Source organism: Erithacus rubecula, assembly GCF_903797595.1.
Source record: "Erithacus rubecula genome assembly, chromosome: 3".
Classification (NCBI taxonomy): domain Eukaryota; kingdom Metazoa; phylum Chordata; class Aves; order Passeriformes; family Muscicapidae; genus Erithacus; species Erithacus rubecula.
The window spans coordinates 60,451,076-60,469,294 of NC_136689.1; the positions used below are offsets into that span (position 1 = coordinate 60,451,076).

Sequence of the window (18,219 nt, forward strand, 5' to 3'; positions counted from 1 at the left end):
ACACTTCCCGGGATGGGGCATCCACAGCTGCTCTGGGCAGCCTGTGCCAGAGGTGTTGGGAAACGCTACAATTCACATACTGTGTACAAAGGGAAAATCTGGGGAGCGTATATTAATCACCGCCCAATTGAGGCAGGGAAAGAGGTGCGGATTGCTTACTTTAAAGCCGCTACGATTACAGACGGCGCCAGTTTTGAAAGGGAAAACGCAGCCTCGCGCCGCTCCCACCCCCCGGCCCCCCTCTCCACTCAGCGGGAGCGCGCGCCCGCCGCTGCGCGCGGCCTGACGTCACTCCGGGCGGGCGCGCGTGACGCGCGCCCTCCCCTGCCCTCCCCGCGCCGGCCGGGCCGCGGGCGCTGATTGGCCGCCGCCTTCCCGCTTCCTCCTCGCCGCCCGAGAACCCGCCATTTTGAAAACCTTGTTGATTCCGGGAGGGAGGGAAGAGGGAGAAGGAGAGGGAAAGGGCAGGAGTGGCTGGTGGCTGTCGGGCTGCGCCGCGGCGGGACGTGTGGGTGCCGCTGCGCCAGAACCCGCCTCGTCCAGCAGTTACTGCCGCCTTCAGCTGCTGCCGCCGCGCCTGAGGAGGGAGCCGGGAGCCGGGGCTTGAGCTGAGGTGGGTCCCGCCGCCATGGCCGTAACGGCGCCCGAGAGCGGTCCCGCCTCGCCGCGCCCGGGCCGAGCGGGGACGGACTGTGGCGAGGAGAAAGGGAACGCGGCCGCCGGGCTCCCGGCTCCCGTCCCGCCCCGGGGCCGCGCCGTGTGCGGGGCGCTTGTCCCCTGCCCGGGGGGTCGGTGGGTGCGGCGGTATCCTGCGGCGGGGCGGCCCGGCGGGAGCGGCCGGCGATGGCGCCTTGGCCGCCGGGCGCTGCGCATCGCCGTCGCTTTGCCCCGGCGTCCAGCTTACAGATCGGGAAGGGGAAACAGGTGGAGAGTCCTCGTCTGAAAAGGGCGGGAGGCTCTCTCCCGGGATAGGTGAATCTCAGAACCCTTTCTTCGCTAGGCAAAGCGTCCCTAACCCAAGTGGTGGAAAGCTAAGAAGTCTCTTAACTTTTCCCCTTCTGTTCCCTTTGAAAGGGGAAGGAAAGACAGCTTGTGGTGCATCTCTTGCTTTTACTCATGCCTTCAAGTAAAAGTCAATAATTGCCGTGGAAATGCCAGATTACTTATTACAAATGAAATACTAGTAGCAATACCCTGAAAGATAAATTTTTCTCTAGTGATTTAGCCAGGAAACTTTTGCTTTTCTCCATACAATTGATAATAAATGTTAGCTCATGTTTTCTGCTATTTGGAACACGACTGATCTCGGGCACCTGCTAATGCTGCATGCAAGCAGCGGATTTAAATGTTACTTATTGTGCCTGATCTCTTGCAGATAATACTGGCCTTAATATTGCAAAAAGAAAATGCTTAATGGTGTGAAAATCTGTTCCAGATATAAACGGTGAAAAATTTGAAAAGCTAGAATTTAAAAAAATTGAACATATGGTTATCTTGCTCTATTGGATAGGCGTTTGATGTTAGTAGGGAAATGGTACATGCATAACTAAGATATTTTAGTTTTAAAGTTTATATGTAGGCTACTTCAGATGCTAAGAAAAGACTCTTAAATATGCTAGGCGTGAAGCATTTATTCTGTTTTGTTGTAGATCTGCAAATTAAAACCAGGAAGTATTTTCATGGCCAAAGATGCAGCAGCTGTCTGGGTTATTAAAGCAGTGTTAATTCTTTCCTGAATTGCTTGCAACTTTTTTTTTAACTTTCTGTTCCCATTTCCCACCTAAGTAAGTAACTTGTTTAAGTTACTGTGAAACTTGCATGCATAGTTAACCATGATCAAAAACAAGAATGTTTATAGCAGGGTGCAGTAAAATGGTGACATCTTAAAACACTGCAGTTTTTAATAGATAACAGTATCAACTGCTTTGAATGGGTGTTTCTGAATGCCTCACAAAAGCAGCTTGAAGACTTGTGTGTGGATAGAATTTATAACCTTTTAAAGGGTTCTTGCAGAATGGATGGCAACTTCTCCTGACAAGCTGTGTGTGTTGTGTGTATGCTGAACACCTTAGTGATTACAGAATGTGGATAATCACAGTACCAGCACACTGCTTCTGCACAAGATCATTTTTGAAAGCAAGATTCCTGTGTTTTTCATGGGTGGTGTTCTACTGATGATGGTTTTCCCTGACTCTTTCTACAGAAGCATATACCATGTCTTCTGTTGATTCATCAAAAGAAGACACAATGTCATCAGAAAAAACAGACGAGAAACAACCTGAAACTGAAAACAAAGCTGGGGAAAGTGAGGAAGATGAAGAAGAAGAGGAGGAGGAGGAGGAAGAAGAAGAAGAAGAAAAGGGTATTTGTTTTTCTATTGAATAAATCGTTCTTTAATGAATACCAAGCTGTTGAGTGCAGTTTCCTGTGATTTTGGCTGATTTCACAGTTATTGAGGAGATGCCATGGTGCAATTGTCTTATGGGTCATAATAGCTTTCCACTAGACTATAGCAGGCAATGCTAAAAACAGTGGTGCTGATTTATCTCAGAAAAGATTGAAGGAATTGCCAGCATCCTGGACTTCCATACTAGGGATTTTTTTGTTGTTGTATACATTTTTCAATGATTATAGGAGGTAATGTCCCTTATCAACTTACTTTTTGCCAGTAGCACTCTGTAGTGATCTGTGTTTGCAAAAGAGAAACGTTTTAGTTTGCAGTGGTTTTGGAAACAATACAGATGTCTTTGCTTAACTACAGTGATCCACATGTAATTATATTGGGTTAGCAGTAATTCTTTTAGACTAATTTTCATAATAAAAAATTGTGGCAGTATGATAGGATGAGCAGGCAAGGCAAGTTTTTTGTTGTGGCATGTAATTGAAGGTAGTCAAGGAAAACAAAACAAGATGAAGGAGCTACTATGCAAAAATTGTTAATTTCTATTGTGAAGTCTCCAGGCATCTGTCTCCATCCATCCATTTCAAAAGGAAATAGACCTGTAATGTGGCACAGTGAAAACCACGTCACTGGTCTCTTGGATCATTGAAAGAGATGAAGTTGTCTTTAGGAAAGGTAGCAGAAAGAAGACAGATTATGCTGTTTGGAAAACAGTGAAATAATTAGCATTGGATTTTCAGAAAAAAAATTATTTTTGCTCAGGTTTTAATTATGTTCATGCAGGTTTTGAAGCTGCTTTCAGATGTTAAAGCCTGGACAGCCCATCTGTTTAACTCTAAGGATAGTATTACTTGAGATAAATTATTTTAGTATGAAATGTTTAGGTGAAGCTTTAGCATTTTCTTCTGAGTGGTATCATTAAATTAGTGATGTGCAGGGTATATGTAAAACAGTCTAAATGTATTATTAGTAAGCAGGATCAGAATTACTGAGAATAATATTCTTGTGGTATTAGTGACACTCATATTGTGACCTGCAGAGCATTTCTGTGTACCCTGGGATGTGTAGGACAGTCTCACTGCACTTGTTCTTCTGCCTCTCCTGCTAAAGTGTGTGGTTTCTCCAGTCCAGTACTGGGAGATAAATCTGTGTGCAGGCGTCCTGGACCCTGCTTTTACCCATCTGGTGGTAGTATTCTTCACAGTGCTGTGTGTGGAGCTGTGTGTGTACAGACTACAGCATCCAAGGAGAATGTGCAAACAGGGTCAGTTTGGTACCTGAAAAAGGCAGTGAAAGGAGAGAAGGATAGGTTTCTGAAAACATGAAGTCCTATAATCTCCATTATGGTGAAATTACCTTTAAGAAATGCCCAGTCTTGTCTTCAAGGTTACATTGGATACCCAGATTGTGGTGAAGAACTAGAGACACTTCTAATTATGTACATGCAGCTCTACATGATCACATTGGCTTATTAGCCCAAGGTGTGAAAGTGTCATAGTACCTGGTTATATCATCATCTGGTTTTGATTTGCTGTTTCAAAGAGTCAGTGTGGTGTTGCCTGTCACTTCAGTCAGATCTGCAATGAAGAATATTGTGTTTAAGGAAGCTGTCTTTTGCAGAGAAGAGTCTCATCGTTGAAGGAAAAAGGGAGAAGAAGAAGGTTGACCGACTGACCATGCAAGTGTCCTCACTGCAGAAGGAACCTTTTACAATTACACCAGGTAAGCTAGACTTCCACATACCAGTTGTGGGTGTTAGGAATGATAATGACAACTCTGAAAACATGAAATTACTAATTTGTTGTCGGTGAGACCTAATTTCTGAGTTGTGATCCTTTTTAAAATAATAAGGCTATTATATGAAAACCATGTTTTATTCTGTAGCATCAGTTTAAGCTGTAAAAGTTACATGATGTTTAAACTTTATTGGAATAGGATCTTCAATACCTATTGGAATAGGATCTTCAATACCTCACCACTACTAACAAAGGCAGGAGCAGCCAGAATAGAAAGAAATGCCAAATCCTTGTACCCTGATCTAAGTAGGCAATGAAAGATCCTGTCAGGGTGCTGAATGATAGAAAAAGGCCTGCTCAATTTTTGACCTATTATAACATCTAATGCTGTTTTTAAGTAACTGCTTTTAAAAAGAAACAGTAGAAACTTGAAGTTAAAAATACATAGGTAAATAGGAATGTGATGAAAAGCATAAATGATTTTGTTTCAGGAAAAGGACAAAAACTCTGTGAAATTGAGAGGATACAGTTCTTTCTGAGTAAAAAGAAGACAGATGAACTTAGGAACCTGCACAAACTCCTCTACAACAGGCCAGGCACTGTAAGAATTTCAATCTTGTATATCCATTAGTTCTCATGTACAGTGAAAATGTTTGTAATGCAGTTTTTTACATTTGCACATATGGATCTATTTCTGAAGTGTTATTTATTACAAGCTACTTTGAAAATGGGTATTTCCAGGACCAGTTAAGCAAGCCTCCTCCTTTTAATTCCTATAAACTATATTGCTATAGAAATCCTATGGCAGGGTGTAATAAGCCAAAAGTCTCTTGAATATAGATTTTTTTTTTTTTTTCTTTTCTAATGGAGGAGTGGTGGATTACCTTACAAGGATGAGTTGAAAGTAATTTATGGTTCACATTCTAAAAGCTGCTGACATGCAGGTGATGCTTAAAATAGTCCATATATTAATACATTGCTGCTTATCTATTTTTCTCTTTGTTTGCACTAAGCAGTAGAAAGATAAAAGTGATAAAAACCACTATTAAGATTATATATATAAAGTTTTTTCCTAACATAATTAAAATATGATATTGTCCATTTTATATTTAAGGATGACACTTAAAATATAATGGTAAATCTTCCTTGAAGTGGTTTATGTATCACTGATTGTGCCTTAAATTTCAGAGTAAATATGACCCATTTTCCTTGCTAATGGGGGCCAAATGCGAAATTGAGACAGATTAAACTGAACTATTTCTCTAAGTTTAGTATAATTATTGCAGCTTTTTAATTATCTTTGTGTATTTTGGAGACTTGGACATCAATCATAGAAACCAGAAGTTGACTAGTACTAGTACAAATGTGTGCTAGTTCTGATTTCTCAGGCCAGTGTTTCTGATGCAATGTTTGTTAAATGGTAAAGAATGACCTGTTGCCACCAGTTTTCAGAAAAGGAATATATCAGTGTGGTTTCAGTCAAAATTATATTTAATCAGAGTTTTTGGGAACTCAGAATGCTGCTTAATATAGTGAAGGTCAGATCTTGTATTAGATGCACATATTTGTATGTGCTTTTAATTGTAATTAACATTTTTAATAAAATATACTAGTTCCACCTGCTAATTTTCTTTACGTGCTGGAGAAAGCTCTTTGGAAAAGCAGCTCAGCTTTGATAAAATTATCAACTAGTGGAGAAACAGCAGAAGCAAGATTTGTAGAAGTATTGAAAGCTAGTTCAAATTACTCTTGATAGTGTTATAAAAATCTCAGAAGACTGAGAGATCTGGGGTTAGTTCTTAAGGTTTTTTTTTTGTTTTTTTGGTTTTTTTTTAAAAGGAGATGAACTGAAAACTTATATAGAACTTAAATGCATTTGTATACTCGATGGGAGCAATTTTCCCATTGTAAGGGCTGTTGCAATGGAAGTTCAGCCCAGATTGGACATTAGGTGTTATGGTAGAAGTTGTTGATTGGGTGGTAGGTAACTGCAAAAATTGGTCCTACTAAATAAGAGGTTCAAAATATGGTTATGGTCCTATGTAAGACTTCAGAATAGCTAGTAAAGCCAATCAGCTTTAGCAGGTAATAGAATATAAAATAAAATTCCCTGTTTTGTAACAAATTATGGGATGCAAACTGTGCAACAGGCTTCATAATGTAGTTTTGCAAACCTGTAAGTCATCATGCAGTTCATTCTAAATGAACTTGAAATGGCAGGTTACTGTGTCTAATAAGTTACTGAAAGTACCATAATCACAAGAAGTTGAATTTAATTGTTGTAGTTTCTGTCATCAGATAAGTAAAGCTTAATCCATGTAGGTTATAACTTAAAAGGTGTAGCTTTGTGGACAGAAAGCTAAAAGGTAGAATAGATTTTTCTTATATGAGAGGTTAACAGTTGTAGTCAGATGAAATCTTTTAGACTGCTTGCAATGGAAAGTAATCTGTGTGTTCTGTTCTAGGTTGCATCTTTAAAGAAGAATGTGGGTCAGTTCAGTGGGTTTCCATTTGAAAAAGGAAGTGACCAATATAAAAAGAAGGAAGAAATGTTAAAAAAGTAATGGTCTCTTGGTACTTAACATAGCTTGATTCATGCTATGCACTCTCTTTTTTCTTTTTTTCTTACAAAATTTTACTTGAGATTAAATTTAAACTGTAAGCCAGGTGGCTGTTTACTAGAGCTCTAAATTTTTTTCTGAGTTCATTTTAATCACACAAACCAGTCTTTTAAGACAGCTTAAAATGTATTAAGAGTAAAATTGTGAACATTTTATTCACAATTCTTACATTCCTGCCTTTAAATATTCCATACTAACTAGTAGATTGTTCTGCTTAGTGAGAGGAAAGCATTATTTCCCTGGGGCAAGTATAGTGTGAACACAATTGTACTTTATTCATCATTCAACCTGCATCCTTCTGTGCCTCAAAACCTTCATCCTTCAGAATCAAAGCCATTTCTGCTATTATATATTAAACATACTAGAACTGCTGTTACCAACTAGTCTCACAAACCTTTTTTTTCTTTTTTACTGACTCCTATCATAAGTTGCTTTTCCATCAGGAGGAGAAGCTGCTGTAACTTAGTTTTGGCTGAACTGAAAGGGTTTAAAATGCCCTTGCATATTTATGTAGCTAGTTGTAACAAATGAAAGAACTAATATCATCTACACAATATATTCTAAAACTGGAGTGGTTTTTGTGCCTGTTTGCTGAAGCCTTCTTACCTACACAGTTTTCCAGGGGTAAGGTTTGTCAAGTGCATGAGAATCTACAAGACAAACTCTATCTCCTAATGGGAGTTTTGACCATTTCCCAAAGGTTTAATTGGATAGTTCCCCTTGTCAAATAAAAAGACTGCAAAATAAAGTAATTTTGCACTTTTGTTTTCATATTTTTCCATATGAAACAACTGCTAGTTTAGTCTTCCACAGATATTCTGAAACCTGGTTGCATTGGGTTGCATGTGAAGGTGCAGAGCCCTGGGTGCTTGCCTTACTGTGGTAGCTTCTGCTGCTGTTTGTAGCTGTGTGGAACACAAACTGTTGATCAGTTTGTTAACTTGTTCTGCCTCTGGTTGGTTTCTGCCCAGACTTTACACTTGCATGTCATAGTTTACCATGAAACAAGCATTGAACAAGATGAACAAAGATCAACATGTGTTTTGCAGAACCTTACTATTCAGGCTATAGATCATAAAGAATGTAATACATGATTCTTTAACTTATTTTAAAATATCCTATTATAGAGATAGATAAATAGATAAGGGAATTCTGTTTTATTTTGCTTTATGTAATATAGTAGTGATTCTTTGCTTAACCATAGGTAACACTGGAAGTATAGTTGACTGTGTATATATATTATCAGGTGGCAGACACAAATCAGACAGCAGCTTCTAGCAGTCAGATATTGACTGTTTAGGATGTGGTACTGAATCTTTTTTTTTTTTTTTTTTTTTTCCTCCTACAGATTTAGAAATGCAATGTTGAAAAGTATTTGTGAAGTTCTTGACTTGGAAAGATCAGGAGTTAATAGTGAGCTTGTAACCAGAATATTAAACTTCTTGATGCATCCAAAATCATCAGGCAAGGTGAGATGCAGATTGCTTTACTTGCTTTTATAGCTCTGTTCTGATGGAAAACACATCTGTTCTCTATTGCTCATTATTTGCTTTGATAATACAATTACTGTTCTAACTTACTGAAGTAGGAGTGACTTAGTGGAAGAGAGTAGTTATGCTACTGTAGGCATCCATAATGGGATGAGGACTTAAATAGAAATTCTATTTACTTGTGGGTGTACCCATTACACACAGTGTTAGAGCACAGAAATATGAGTTAATGGAGCTAATTAGGATATCCATTCCCAAATACCAATTAGCCTCTGCTTTGTGGGTGGAGGAGAATAGGTACATGAAAGGACAGGAAAATTAAGTGGCAAGTGTTACCTGTGTTTGCTGTATTTGGCAAAATTATCATATTTGGATGTCCCCAAATGGAATTTGTTGCAGAGTACAAAAACTTGGATTTAGCCTGTGCACTAGATTCAGAGTGCTAAGACTTCTGAACTCTGTTGTTCATCTTCTTGGACTTTCAGTTTTTCATCTAAAAGTAATACTAAAATAGTTGAACTCTTGCTCAGAAAAGTGAATCTATTGCCAGCAAACACAGGGAAGTGATGTGAGTAAGGGGTTGGCATGTTGCTTTAGGGACACAGATACTGAGCTGCAGCAAAATGCAGGTTTGTATAAAATGTGACAAAATTCTTGTCTTTAAGTCTTCTGAGTTGTCAACTGACTTGTTGAAGAGGCTTGTTTTATGGATTGGCAGGTAAAAGAACAACCTAGAAGTAACTTTTCTTGCTTTCCTTCTCTAATGCCCAGTCTTTATAAAGATTTGTTTGCTTAGGCAAGGGGTGCACTTAGCTTAGAACTGAATTTTGTTTTGCTCAGCTCTGCCTCAAGAGTGAATATTTGCTTACTGCAAAATATTGCGACTTAAGTGTATATAAAATAATCCTGGGTTGTGTTAAGACACCTCTATATTTTTTTACTATTTCATGTGATTTGAAAGAATTTATCTTCTTAAAATTCACTTTTGTATTCCTACTTGGGTTACACACATCCCTTGTCTTTCAGCCATTGCCAAAGTCCAAAAAACCACAAAGCAAAGGTGGCAAAAAAGAGCGCACTAGCTCTGGAACAACAAGAAAAGCAAAACGCACCAAGTACCCAGAGATCTTGTCAGATGAATCCAGTAGTGAAGAAGATGAAAAGAAGGAAAAGGATGAGTCTTCAGAAGAAAAAGAAAGTGAAGATGAGGTAAGGGGTTGTTTTATTCATTTTTCAACATTGTGTCATTGCTGTCAATTGATACCTCTTGTAACACAGAGTCTGGGAGTAAATTATGTTTAACTGAAAGAAAAGGGAACACATCTGCAACTTATAAGATGTTTTCTTAAATTTTTAGTGTCTAACTTAGAGAATCATTTAGATAAAAGGCAAAATTCTGTTTTTTAGGTGGATGTATGCACTTTATAAAACCATTTGCTATATGTCATTTTGGGGCAGCCAGGATTGCTAGTGTAATCGATTGTATTTCTTACGTCATCTTGTGATGATTTTATTGTAGTTTCATAATGCAGTATTGGATTTAACACCTAGAACTTAACTTTGAATTCAGAAGAAGTCACTGACCTACCTGACTGCATTGGTTTGGGATCTTGTTTCCATATTCCTCCTGGATGTTATATCCTAATCTCTCTCTTCAGGCTTTGTGTCTTAAAGTAAGCAACACAGTAGGCTTTGAAAGATCCCTGTAGTCTCTGAAGTGTCTCAATCTCGTTGTATTTTGTGTTTTCTGAAAAGCTTTGTGCATACTAGGCAAGAAGCATTAAATCATGGAATAGTTTGGGTTGGAAAGAACCTTATAAAGGTCATCTAATCCAATCCTCCTGCAATGAGCAGGGACATCAACTGGATCAGGTTGCCTCATTCAACCTGGCCTGGAATGTTTCCAGGGATGAGCATTCACCACCCTCATTGTAAAAGGAACTATTTCTCCTCTAAATCAACCCTCCTTCAGTTAAAAACCATTATGCTGGACCCCTGCAACAAGGTGCAATTAGTCAAACTGCTGGTGTCCAAGAAAGTTTTTTATGGAAGCTATGGAACCCCTGGCTGTAATATAAGGCCACTGTTTACTTGGGTTACATTCTGCCTGTTGAAATGTGTGATAAGCAGTTAGGTTAATAGCCTGAGCTATAGGAAATAGTAGCAATCTTTTGTTGTAAGGCAGTTAATGTAACTTAACAGTTTTTTTGCTTGATAGGTGTTGGGTTTGATGTAAAAGGATAGTTCATGAAAATTCCTATGCCTCCATGAAACAGCCTTAATTCTTTCCTTATAAATGGTAAATTGAAAGAGGGGTGAAATACTAAAAGTTGACCTAAGTGTTAATTTCTTCAGGAAAACAGGGTTTCTCCAGTGAGAAGAGGAATATCTGTCATAGATGAGAGTTGTATTATTTTCAAGAACTCAGTTATTTCTTTAAAAAACCCAAAAATCTAAAACCCTCCAAACAAACAAAATTTTAACAAGCAAAAAGGCCTAACAGTAAATTCCATTCGTCTAACTGGGTCATCTTTGCCTTCTTTCTGAAGTTAGGAGTTAGCTATGTCTGCAATGGCTGAGTGGACTGAAGTCTTCAGAAGTTGAAATTTAGGTGCACGGAATAAAAGCTTAATTATTACAAAAAAACACTGGTTTGTCAAATTAGTTTGAAAATAGGACCTGCTGAAATGGAAAATTTCTGTTTGTACAGCTTTAAGATTGCAGCATATTTTGGAAAGTTAGGTTTATAACAGCTTTTGATATACTACAGGTAGAAGGATGTAGGCAATGTATCTGTTTTGCTGCACCAGCTCTGTTGGAAACTTAGGCATGGAGTGGCTGGAGTAAATTGTCCTCAGAGAGGGAAAATTTTCCTTTATAGAAAAGAGGTATGGATTGTTCAAGTAATTAATCATTACTTTAATTTTCTGATTTTCTTTCTGCAGCCCCCTAGAAAAGCATCTAAAAGAGAAAAACCTAAAAAGATGACTTCTAAAACCAAGAAAGCTGTGAAGGGTGCAAATGTCAAGAAGGCAGACAGCAGCACTACTAAGAAAAACCAGAACAGTTCTAGAAAAGGTAAATGCTTTAAATCTTTCATCATACATTGCCTTGTAGCTTAACTGGCATGTTTATTAGAAAGCAAGCTTTTGCACCTCTTGTGAAAGAAAATGGAATTTGGTAAATTGTTGGTGTGCTACTTGATGTTTCTTTCCTTGAAACAGTATTTAATAAAAAAAGCTGTTGGTTTGGGTGTATTTCATGTATTTCCTGCTGGGTGCACACGTATTCTTTTATTTGCATATAAACTGAAAGTATCAGGCAGGTTCTCTATTTTGCTGGAAGAATATTGTAAAGTTCTTTTTCGACCTTTATAGTAGCTTTATACAAATCTTGTAATTGATCCAGGGGTGCATATCCCATGTGTGTGTCTTTGGTTCAGCAGCTTGATGTGGGTGTTTTGTTAACAGAGATATGGTTTCTCCATGCATCCTTTGCATGTTGGTTTTCTCATGTCTCATGATGTGCATGAAGAGTATACAGACACTGAGTTTGTTAGTAGCTCTGTAAAGATTGCAGTAATGAGGGTGGGGACTGTGGTGTCCTGCCAAGCACATTTACCAGTGAAGAGGTGCAGGTAAACTCTTAGGCATAGAAGTATGCCAAATTTCTTTCATAGCCTTATTTCTCAGCAGCTTAACTGGCCTGTGCTGAACTAAGTGTATTTTCAGTTTGACTTCTGAATGTGGCTATGTTGTGTGCACATCTTATTTTGTCATCAGCATATAACACAAATGTTATATATTTGTTTTTCCTGTAAGTTGCATAATATATTTGTAATTTCTTATTTACTTCTCATGCTTGTCTGTTTCCAGGTTATGTTTGCAGTACAAAAATCAAAATGTGAAGTAGGTCATCCTGTAGGGTCATTATCTAGTTTGCTTGGCATTTGCTCTGAATTTTGTCTTGGCAGTAGAGGAACTGAGTGGATGTTGTAGTCATTCAGACTAATTGCCTTTTTGTTGAAAAAGATTGTAGGAGTGTAGAAGTGCTCCTTCACTTAACTTCATTTACAAAGTTCTCCTTATTTGTTCTCATGGTGTTTCTGATAGTAAGTTTGCAAAATTACATTGCAAAATTGCAAGATCCTACTGTACGGCACTGCTGGGGAAAAAAAAACCAAACTTTTTAAATAATTACTTTCTATTTTCTTAGGGCTGTAATACTTGAATTAGAATTGTTGTAATAAATCTTTTTCATTAGTGTGATATATTAAATTAATCCCATACTTTTTAGAGTTCTTGTTGATTTGTAAACTGATGGTTCCTCAATAATTACACAAATTCATAAATAAATGTAGTCCTGATAGTCCTGTTTTTAAATGGATGGTCTAGCAGGATGGCTGTTTTAAATGTAAACATATGGATTGCATGTTTGTGGAAAGTACTGATGGCTTCTGTTTTTAAGGAGGAAAACAGACAAATTGAAAACCTATTACAGTCCAATTTGTTCTTCATATTTAGAAAGCGAGTCTGAGGATAGTTCAGATGATGAACCTTTAATTAAAAAATTGAAGAAACCACCCACAGATGAAGAGCTGAAGGAAACTGTCAAGAATTTGTTGGCTAATGCAAACTTGGAGGAGGTTACAATGAAGCAAATCTGCAAGGAGGTAAGTAAATACAATTTTGCAGTCTCTTTATAGGTAGTGGATTGTTTGTGAACTGACTTTTATCATAATTTCAGACTTGGAAGCTTGTACTCTGCACAGTTGTTCAGAAACTGAATAGTTTTGCATTGGTTTATTTACTTGCTAATAGCTATAACAACAAGAGCTTTAATCTTTAGATGTGCAACAGTGATATCAGCATCAAAAGGGAAATATTAAAATTAGCTATCTGGGAAGTAGCAGTTTTACCTCCTAACCAAGTGCTGTGTGTGACAATGAAAATATCTGACATGTTTAGACAGTGCAGCAGTTTTGCTGCTGTCCATAGGGGACAGCTGTGTCCTGTGTTCTGTACATTTCTGCTGCTTACTTTGACACACTTATTCATATGTTCTCTTTATAAGTCCATTCAGCTGTTGCCTATCAACATCTATCAGAATAGTTCTCAGCTGAGTTAGTGAGTTGAATCAATTCAGCAAGAAATCCATTAATTGTCAGAAATGTGGGAACCACGTGGCCAGAAAAGGGAAAGGTGGGGAAAAGTGACCAGAACACAAACAATACATTACCTTGATATTTTGTGGTTAACTTACATGTTTGGTTTTCCTGCTAATTTCAGTAAGTTGTGTTGAGAAAACTAAACCAGAAGTTACTAGAAAACTGTATGTAACTTCTTTTCATGTTTATAGTCATTCTAGAAGTGGGAAATTTGGCATGCTGAAATAAAATACTCTGAATTGGTTGTCAGTGTTGGCATCTGTTTTTTGTTTGTTTCTCTCCCACTCTGTTAGTAGCATTCAAATATGTTGACTCTTCTGGTAGTGTCTTGAAACGTTCACAGTTTTACTTATTATCAAATACCAAGGCTTATTAATTTTTCATTAATTGTTTAGCTTTCTATACTAGTGCCGGTCTATCTGAGTTAATAAAGCATTTTAAACAAAAATTGGAGAATTCTTACTTGTGTGACTTGGCAAGTTAGGCATTTCAGTTTGTTAATGTGAAAAATTATAGTACCAGTTTAGTCAGTGATCAAACATAAGAGTACATGCATTTAAATGTTTATGTGGTCAAAATAAGGATAGGAATATGAGCTTCATCTTTCCCTAAGTAACAGAGGGCATTTTGGCAGTTGTACTAGAAGTGCCAACATCAGTTTTTGCCCTAATGTCATTCAAGCTGCATCTATTCATACAATCCATTGATTGAAAGTAATTTGAAGTTTGTTTTTTGTGATTTTGTTTTTATGGTTTTTTTTTAGGTGTACGAAAAATATCCTAGTTATGATTTATCTGACAGAAAAGACTTCATTAAAAAAACAGTCAAAGAGGTAAAGACTTTATAATTTAGAAAATATTCTGGGTTGAGATGGGTTGTTCTTTTTCTTCAGCCTGTCATCCTCTTACACTAGTTTTAATATAATATTGAAAGTTCAGTGTTTGCCTAAACCTACACCTTTGATGTTTGGTTAGGTTTTTTTTCCCTTGTGTTTTCCTCTGAAAAAATAATTGCTTCAGATTCTTTTCTTAGCATGCTACTACTACTCTTATGCATTTCTTTGGTAAGCATAACTAGAATTAATGGTATTACTGTTTTTAATGAGTTGTACTCTGAAAGCTGTGACTTTGCTTTAAATTACAACCTTGGCTGCAAGATGCACTCTAATTCAGGCACTGGCCACATATGTTCATAGATAACAGTGCATGAAGTTGTACAAGCTCTGCAGACAGGTGAAAGGGAATAAAGATGGACAGCTTTTCTCTATGTGCTCTTGGTAGTACAGTTATAGTTGATGTTCCATTTGAGTTTGCTGTGCTGAAGATCAGGCCTTATCTACTGTACTTAAGGCAGAGGGTTTATTGTCCAGTCTAAGGTTTGTAATTTGTAAAAGAAAAATCAGGTTTTATTACTCTTGCTTGCCCTGAAACTAAAAATGGAACTGTAGAAGTGAGGTTCACTTAGTGGAGTTAATATAGTAACTTCATTTTCTTGTGATTTAACTCAGATGTTGATACATGGCTGTCTAGAATTGCTGTGTCTCTGTCTTGTGCATACCTGTGCCACTATCAGCAAAGGCATGCAAGAGCAATTTGTCTCTAGGGATGTATGTGGGTTTTTTTGTGATAGCAAAAGGAGAGTGTATTTTCATAATTGGATACAAAAGGTTATATGTATTTGATTGAGAAAAAGAAAACTAATTTGCTTTTCTTTTCAGTTGATTTCATGATCTGATTTGACTGTGGGAAATGAAGATTCCTGGGTTTATGTTTCCATGGATTTGAAGATCTGATAGGCACCAGCAAAAGGAATGTGTCTTACCCTTGTGGTGTTAAGTCAGAGCTAATTTTTCTGATCTAATGTTAAGAGTGTTAATGTAAATTGCTTTGTGTGTTTTTTTTTTTTATTTGTTTTTTTTAAACAGAACTGCATTTGATGCAATTTTTAGTTGAACATACTTAAGTTCCATGCATGGCAATAAATGTTTCCTTTTTTATAGTTTTGTACATTTTGAATTGTGTTGTATAACTAGATTCATTAGAGCCATCACAGCTTTTTAGCGTGGATTACCAGCATACAGGAGATTTTAAAATTGACTAAGATGAAAGCTGCTTATCTACATGTATACATTCAGAGACTGGAATATTGCAGTATTGATTACAAAGATATTTTGAATACATATTAATTCTGAAAATAAGAAGAGGTAGTCACATTAATCTCTTTTATATTCTGATACATTCTACAGATACAGAATTATTCTGAGTCTAGATTACAGTCTTGCATGTGTAGGCACTGAAAGAACTATCACAGCATGGCAACTAATTGGCATATAGATGTTATTTTTGTACTTCTAAAAGGCTTTTTGTTGTGTATATAAAGTTATTTCAAATTTCTTTTGTGCAAATCAGTTTTTTAATCTTGGTATCTTTGAATTCATGACATGTCAGTGTTCAGCAGTGAGGCAGTGATAACAAATGGTGTGCAGAAGTTTCATAAAAATGAGCTGAGGTTTCATTATGTTTGTCTCATCTTACCTTGTACAGAAACTAAACTGTAGGTTTATACCTGTAGTTTAACTTTATACAAAGAGTATAGACATTGAAACAATGTCTTGGATGTAGTAAATAAAATCCCTCCAAAGACAATAGGTAAATTTCTGAAGTTCACTTTGCAGAATATCTTTTATGTTGGTGTGTTGACATCTAGCATCTCAGAAGTGGGTATCCAAGATATACAGCTGGAGGCTTGATAGCTTTGAAAATCCACAGTAGGGCTTCCAAATCAGGCAACACTGAACCTGTGTTTAACCTTCTTCTGTGTGGGAAGGCTTTTCTAAATCTGAGCTTCATTGCCTCAGCATGGACAATGGTACTTGTAAGCCTGCAGTGTTGAACTTTGGCTGGCAGTTTTTCGGGTCAAAGTGAACTTTTTGCATAAATTTTTGTTTAGGTTTTCTCTTCTCCATACATTTTGTTTCTAATATGGGAAGTCCTACACTTAAAATCATAAAACTAAGAGCTGCCGGAGTGTGGGCTGCCATTCACACCTGAGCACAGAATCCTCCTGACTAGAATTGCTGGAAAGACAAAGTGTATTTTTTTGAATTTTATTATTGTACAGTTGAGAAGTCAGGGTTCATAAATTACCTAAATTCCAAAAATGTTCAGCCTGTTAGACTGTTGATCTTACACACACTTTTGAATTTCGTTGCGTGTAATCATTTATAATAAGGCTGAATGTAATGGGGATTTTTTGTATTCAATAAATGTCTTTCACAAAAATGTAAATCAGCTTTAATCTAACATTTCCTTACATGTATAGTAAAAAAAAAACATATACAGGAACAAGGTTGTTTGTCTTTATCTCATCTGCTAGAAAGTATTGGCGTCTCTACTTTAGAAGACAGGCTGAAATGTATGTCCTTGCACCAGGATTATTTTATCCTCTGTGAGGTTGTTTGTGTTTTGGTTTCATTTTTTCTGTGTTTTTGTCTCTGAACTGTCTTGGCAGAAAAAACACTTTTAATTTGCATTTAAAAAAATTGAAAATTTTTCAAGTCAGTCTTAAGAGCAGAAAGTTACTTGTATTAAGTTTTGATATTTTAAAAATACTTGAACTGCCTTTTGATTTTTATGTAAATGTCCTAGCCAGTTTTAATTATATAGGTCAGGACCAAAGAATAAGCATTTTTTTAAATAGTTTAAATTCTAATGAAAACTTAGAAAAGGGTAGTATACTTCTATTTATTGTATATATACATTAGTTGCCACTTTGGAATTGCACAGATGGAATGGAAATGAACTTGACAACCCTTCAAATGCTTTGTTTAAATCTCTTAATGATTCAGTGTTAGTCCTCAACAGAGAAGAAATGTGTGTTTCCTTGCTAATCCATACTAGTCTGGCTGCAGCTGATACAGGATTCCAGTTCTTTCTGCAGCTGGAATAAACGCTGCCAGACAGTACTAAAAGGTAAATAAAATGTCCTCCTTATCCCAATGCTGTTGGATTAGAAGGATCTAAATCCTGTTCACAGTCTTATAAAAATAGCAGTGGGTTAACTGGATAAAAGATAACTGAATAAATTGTACAGGCATGTACCTTCCAGATGCTTAAGATGCTTAAAAATAGTTTTAATATCTTGATTTAATTGCTTCCAGTATAATTCCCACAATCCAGTGTATTGGTTCCTCTTTTTAGTTAGGTTTTTGGTATTCAGTATTTTGGTTGGTGACTTGCAAAACCACAAATTAAACTATTGGCAGGTATGAAGAGCTGTTCTTAAGGAGAACTTGTGGCAGCAGTGTATGGGGCCTGTAGGAGAAGGAAGATGGGGAGGGCTAGGTTGGAAGGAGCTCAGCAGTTTGGACTGAAGTTACATGCATTTTGAGTTATGTGGTAACCCATGGATTAGTGGTCATGCACATCTAACCAAGATGAAATTACAAAACCACAGCTGTAAATTCAGCCCACATTTTTTCCCAGAAGCTCTTGACTAACAGCCTTCTTGGACCTGAGCAGGCTGTTTATAGGGTGTGTGGTCTTTGTGTTATCCTGTTACAAGGCACATGACAGAGCAAGATCTAAGAATTGTCTGAGTTTATATTAGCCATTGCTAAGCTGTACTTGAAAAATAACCCTTTTGGAGGCCAGTACTTAATTTGGACAAATAAAGCCCCTGGCTGTCAGCATAGTGATTCTAGTAAAGCTTGTTATTAGCTCTTCTGTTTCAGAGAGAGGGTGGCTCATGACTACTTGGGCAGATCTAATCTTCCTTGTTTCCAAATCACAAAGTTGACTATAAT

At 37.2% G+C, this 18,219-nt stretch overlaps 1 protein-coding gene across 1 annotated transcript; it reads left to right on the plus strand.

The window, feature by feature from the left end:
• Nucleotides 1-389: 389 nt before the first annotated feature.
• DEK (DEK proto-oncogene) lies at nucleotides 390-16,702 on the plus strand. Its single transcript, XM_079302376.1, has 11 exons — nucleotides 390-613; nucleotides 2,204-2,362; nucleotides 4,022-4,123; nucleotides 4,629-4,738; nucleotides 6,603-6,697; nucleotides 8,107-8,227; nucleotides 9,275-9,457; nucleotides 11,194-11,326; nucleotides 12,772-12,920; nucleotides 14,179-14,247; nucleotides 15,133-16,702. The coding sequence occupies exons 2-11, from the start codon at nucleotides 2,215-2,217 to the stop codon at nucleotides 15,142-15,144; spliced, it is 1,122 nt and encodes a 373-aa protein (XP_079158502.1). The 5' UTR covers nucleotides 390-613; nucleotides 2,204-2,214; the 3' UTR covers nucleotides 15,145-16,702.
• Nucleotides 16,703-18,219: the final 1,517 nt, after the last annotated feature.

Excerpts from the sequence above, each read along its gene's own strand:
- DEK (XM_079302376.1), top strand. The coding sequence starts at position 2,215 with ATGTCTTCTGTTGATTCATCAAAAGAAGACACAATGTCATCAGAAAAA. Across the intron at positions 2,363-4,021 it reads AGAAGAAGAAGAAGAAAAGG|AGAAGAGTCTCATCGTTGAA; the intron begins GTATTTGTTTTT and ends TGTCTTTTGCAG. Across the intron at positions 9,458-11,193 it reads AAAAAGAAAGTGAAGATGAG|CCCCCTAGAAAAGCATCTAA; the intron begins GTAAGGGGTTGT and ends TTCTTTCTGCAG.